General features: G+C 26.0%; 1 protein-coding gene across 1 annotated transcript in view; it reads left to right on the plus strand.

Annotated features, from left to right (window-relative positions):
• The window catches only part of LOC101508890 (uncharacterized), an 878-nt gene extending 421 nt beyond the window's left edge, over positions 1 to 457 (plus strand). The window contains exon 1 of the mRNA XM_004505519.4: positions 1 to 457. This exon is cut by the window's left edge and continues 421 nt beyond it. Within this exon, the coding sequence (XP_004505576.1) occupies positions 1 to 210 (210 nt within the window). The 3' untranslated portion in view covers positions 211 to 457.
• Positions 458 to 6,239: the final 5,782 nt, after the last annotated feature.

Raw genomic sequence — 6,239 nt, forward strand, 5'->3', positions numbered from 1 at the left:
CCTGCTGTTATGGTCACGTGGATAACCATCGTTGTTTTGTTGGCTTTTTTTGGAAAGCCTAAGAGGACTTTGGTTGTTGAAGGAAGAAAAATTACTGCTGAAATTTTTTATTTTGTTATTAAGATTTTGCTTAAGGAAGGGAATGTTGTGGCTGCAATTTGTGCTGTTTTGGGCTATTTTGCTTTGGTTAGAATGAACACTGATGAATGATTTTGGATTTTGAAGATTTTGTTAGATGGGGTTTCAAAAATCATGCTTGTCGGTGTCATTTGGTAAAGTGTTAATTTTTTGTTTTTTGTTCCTTTTTTTGACGTAGAGTAGGAATTAAGTTACATAGTTGAATTTAATCAAACTTGAAAATGTTGTTTAGATGCTAATATGTTTCTTGATTATATGGTAAATCCAAGTGTTGTAGATTCACTAATTTCATGACTTACAAGCTTATTTGTTTTGCTGATATTCAAGATTTTCATATATTACCATGTATTTCTATAGATATATGCTTTAGAAGTTGTTTGCTGACTCATTTTGACAAATTGTTCCAAACTTGGAACATGAAAAAGTGGAGTGAAAAAATGCTAACTTAATGAGGTGTAGGAGAATGTCACATTTACTAATGGTAGATGAACTTATCCGTTAATTTGATATCAAACGGTTTGGTTTAAATAACACATTTATAAAATCAATTTTAAATAATCTCAATTGTTAATTGAGATTACATTACAAAGGTTTGTTTCCTTATTACTTTTTAAGTCAAATTAGGCAGCTGAATGAAGATGGTTGTTGAGATTCTGTTAAGAGTCTTTAATTTTCAACCAACTTATTTAGAAGACTAAGACTAGGAGGGGTTCCTAGTTCCTTAAGTTGCATACCTAGACAAACAATATGTCATATATGTCCTATAATAAGAAGTCAAATTATGGTTGAACCAATCTTAGAGAAGGAAAATTAATTATTGAACATCTGTCAAACTAGTTATGAGTTTTTGTTTTCATAAGTTATGACAAGAAACAACAACCTATCATCCTACTACTTGTGGCTATGATTTCATTTATGATATAGTACCAAATACTCAATGCTGATATCAGTATGTTATGACAGTACCTAAATTCTGAAGGCAAAAATTATTTCTGTGCATGGACCCTCCCTAAAACTGTTCTGGTTTATTAACCTATTGTTGTAACTTGTAAGATATCTTTTTTGGTCCTATGTGAAGTATTTTCTGTTCTTACTTCCTGACACTGGTTATGGTTATTTGCTTTGATTTTTGAATTATTTGAATTTTTAAGTTCATTTTAGTTAAAAGTGAGTTCAATGTGATATAATTTATGTTTTCATATATTCACGTGAAGGTGAGTTAGCAATAGAGCTGATTCCAAAAGCAAAATCAATTTTAAATCTAATCACGTCATCTAAACATGTAAAAATCATTTTTTATATATCTAGAATCACTTTTGATTAAATTACTGCAAAACTAAAATCACACTCATGGGCAATGAAGTTGATTCTAAAGATTTTTCCACCACATTATTTTCTTCTCTTAGTGGAAAACATTATGGACCAAAAAAAGAAATAAAATATGCCAATAGTTTTCTTCCTTGCTCTAATATTCCCTCAAATACTACTACTTGAAAATGAGTCCAAATCTTCCTTGGAGAAAAGGGTGAACTTGTTTACTTAGGTAAATAATATGATTGAGAATGCATAGTTTGGAATTTGGTGTTTTCTTGCACATGCCCTACCGACCAGACTTTGATGTAGATGATTATCTTTTCTCATGCCTTCTACTGTAAGCAATCCAAACTTTGCTCCAATTGAACCAAAATTATCCCTTTTTTCTGTTTCATATTGGCCAAAATATTGGCAATCTTATTATAGTGTATCTTTCTATAATTATGTTAGTTGTAGATTGTATATGAATTCATATTAAAATATCATTGACATAACAATAAGTATTATTCAAAAGTAAATCTGAAAATGGGATAAAAGTCTTTGCATAGTAAATCATATAAAATTAAGCACAATTATATTATTTTATTAAACACTTAAATATGGAGAAACTTTGAGGTGTTAATTGTTTGTTTAGTGGGCAGTGACATCAAACATGTATTGCAGCTTTACCAACTCTGCCCTTTATTCTCTTACAAATTTTAATTTTTGGGCTCCATTCATAATAAACTACTTTGAAAAAAAAAACAATACAATTGGTCGTTTAATAAAATTTGGACTTTTGATTTTTTGGGGTCCTTAGTTTTCTTAATAGTGTTATTCAGTTTATGAATTTTCTATGGTCCTAATTATAGAACTAGGATTTTTTCTGAAGTTGTTTCAGAAATTGCCCTAAAGTTAGACTCTTGTTGATAATAAGGAGATTACAATCTTATACATAAAAAATAATCATATTAATTTTGATTTGTAACGATTAGATAGTCACTATGATGTAATTTATTAGATGTATATTTTAGATTGATTAATTGTTTAAATTGATTAGTTATTTATCTTATCTAATTAATTATTTTACAATAAGTAATTATTTTATTTAATTGATTATATAAGTTTACATAACTTTTGATGTAAATAATTCATTCACTCATCAATTTATTTAATTTACTTTTTTTCTACTTTTACGTTATTAATTTCTTAAATGAAGAATTGAAATATAATTAATATGTTATTTTGATAAATTGAAGATGTGATTTATTTTTTGAATGATTAAGACTTTTTGTAACATATATAGATAAAAAGAAGTTTGATTCAATATTATTGATATTTTTAAAGTTAAATTAAGTTTGACCATAAACCAGTTCGATATTCACTATTAATTTGCTCCTATTTTCCGTTGAAATTGGTGTAGTCAATTGTTGGAGTTGATTTAAAGTCTCTGGATCTGTGAGGCTCATAAAGTAATTATGGGATTAAACTTTTAGATACACCACCTATTGGGTGCTCTCTTTTCTTTTAATGCATGATATAATATGAGTTAAATTCTCATAATATTAGGGCTAGCAGTAGCATCTCCTTTAAATTAAAGAAAATAAAAAGGAACCATGGGCTGATAAAGTAAGTAAATAATGAAACACAGGTAACATGTTTTTTTTTTGTTGAAAAAAAATCACCAAAGTCAAAATAATTTATTTAATGTTATAATTTTGAAATTATAATTTTATTATTAAATAATTTATACTAACTTATATGGTGAATAGATAAATGAATAAAAAATATAGGAGGAATACTAGAAAATTAATATATCTTAAAATTTATGATTTTTTTTAATAATTGAAATCTATAAAATTATTAAAAAAAAATTGTGTAAGATAATTTTAATGCTAACATGCGTCTCTATGATTTTCTTCAAGATGACCTCAATTTTAATGTTAATATGTGTCTTTTTAATTTGTTTATTATAAATATAAAAGAGTGAAACGTTTGGAAGATCTATCAAATTTTTAATTATTTGATTGTTGATGAAGTGTCCATGCTTCATCTTTTTTCTTTGGTCTTTGAAAACCATATTGTTTGGGGATCACAAAAGAATGTCAATCTAAATGTTTTCTTTGGAGGGTTGTCCCAATGTACTCCCAACCTTCATTAACCTACAACTTAACGGAGTTGCATGTCTTCATCATTGTGTTTGGTTTTTGAATTAATTAAAAACAACTTGGCATACTTTTTTTGAAGTGTCTTCATAGTGTGGTAGTGAAGCAAGAGGTTGGAATATGTGAGAGACGATCCAAAGTGTGAGACTGAGAGCGGCTGATTTTTCCTATGCAACATCTAGTGAACAATGTGAGACATACTTTAGTCATGTTGTGGTCTATCTAGTATGGGTGCAAATGAAAAAATTGGGATGATGTTCAAGAAAACTTATATGCCATTATAGTTTATGGTACCACTACTCTAGAATAATGGAATAAAGCTCGGGGAGATAGTGATGGAAGTAATTCTAACACTTTGGCTTCTAGTAGGAATCGATGGACTAAATTGCCTTCTAATTTTCTTAAATGTAATATTTTGATGCATCATTCCCATAAATTTAGAATTGGGTTATGTTTAAGAGACAAAAGTGGAGTTTCATAGCTGCAAAAACTACTTGTTCATCACCTTGAGTATGTGTTCATAAAGGGGAAACTTTTGATCTATATGAAGCTTGATTCTGGGTGATGGAACTAAATGTCAATAAGATTATTTGAGTTAGATGCCAAATTGTTGTACACATTTTTTTTTATTTGTTGCAACAATCAACATTAGTAAATGATATTGTTAATATTGTTAGTATTTTGCTGAAAGTGGAGATCGAACTTACGACCTTCTTATCACTCCAGACTGCAACTCCCTCACTTCATCTCAACTTTCATTCCTCGGGAGTTATTCTTTCCGAATGTGGAACAATTTTAGAGTATTGTAGTTTTTTTTTTCCACCATAATAAGTCACACAAATGTGAGGTGTTAGATTCGAACTCAAGACAAAAACATCTAATATAACAATATCGACATTTGTCAATTAAACTAAAATTTAAGGACAAATATTGTAATGTTTTATTTCATCTTTATTTTTAAAACTCTCATGTTATGTTCTCTAAAAAGAAAACGAGTGTGGTCGTTCATACCTTAATAAGGGTAATCACACTACTATCAAATATATGACACACAACTATTAAATCTCAAACACAATATCTAATATAGTAATTTTAAAATTTTATCTGCTGAACTAAAACTTCATAACATACTTTATCTTATTCTACTAAATATAAAAGAGAATAAATAATAAAATAAAATAGAAAATTATTATATACAACATCGTATAAGTTAAAAAAATTCGTAAAAGGTAAGACTTTTTTAGGCTACGTGTAATATTTAATACATTAATAGTTTAGAAAAATTATATTTTCATACTAATATTTTGGACTCAATTTCTATATCTAAACGAAAAATAAAAATAAAATCAAAGAAAAGTCAAAGATAACACAACGAATTTTGAGATAGAAAAAAAAAATTATGGTGCGTAATTTATCACACGTAGTTGATACGCAATATATGCACTGGATTCATTTTTTTAAGAAATAAATTTGATTCATATTATACAAAAAAAAAAAAAGCAAGGAATAAAGAAAAACAAAAATAAAAAGGTATTACTGTATATAAAATCCCACACAAATCCTCTGAATCATGCATCTATTGTCCCTTTGTGGAAACTATAGTTTTTATATGATAATAATCAAAATCAAATTGCATCACCCTACTATTTATGGTATTATTACTATAAAAAATAAAATAAAATATAAGGAAAGTGGTGGTTGTCCAATTTTGTTTTGCATGAATACCTTCCATGTGAAAGAAGATGCTAATATATGCAAATAAGCAACCTCGGTCTTTTTTTATTGACTCACTAAGCTTGGTCTAAATAACAGAACATCACTTTATGCAGAATCTAATACACTATTTGATTTAAACTAGTAGGTAAATTTTGAAATTTTTTACTCGTAATTTACACTTAAATTTATAAGAAAATGGGATATACTCTCCTTTACAATCACATTCAATATAATTATGTATTCCATACATCACACCGATATATCTTATTTTTATAATATAACGTGATAAAATTGATAATTCACATTAAATATTAATGTAAAATTATTTTATATTAATATATTGTATATTTATTTATTCATAAATTTAATATTCAATTTTTCTTATGTAATGTATTTAAACATATATTACTTTATATTTAATTCATATTTAACTTAAAAATTAATTTTTATACACTAAAAATAAGAAATGACAATGAATCTATTTCTTTAAGATTTAAAAAAAATGATTTTAAATTTATATTTTTAAAAATAATTTTTATGAGAGCTTATTCAAAAATAATAGAATTTGTTTAAACTATTTGTTAACGATTAAAAATACTAATTTTGACATTTAATAATTTAGATATTCTTATAAAAAAAATTGAACATGATAATAATAATTATTTTTTTAAAAAAAATATCTTTTAAAAATAATTTTTATGAAGAGTTTTTTAAAATAATTTTTTATACAAAAAAAGTTGTAGAAAAAAGATAAAATACTTAAAATAATATTTTAAAATAAAATATTTAATCCAGTTTTTTATTTGAAATATAATTTTAAAATATTAAAAAAAAATTAAAAACATTAAACAAACACTTTTGTCTACTAGTTTTTATTTAGTTTTTAAAATTTGCAGAACATGGTAAAACACTGATTCATACACAGCA

The sequence above is a fragment of the Cicer arietinum genome, chromosome 6 (assembly GCF_000331145.2).
Source record: "Cicer arietinum cultivar CDC Frontier isolate Library 1 chromosome 6, Cicar.CDCFrontier_v2.0, whole genome shotgun sequence".
Lineage (NCBI taxonomy): Eukaryota > Viridiplantae > Streptophyta > Magnoliopsida > Fabales > Fabaceae > Cicer > Cicer arietinum.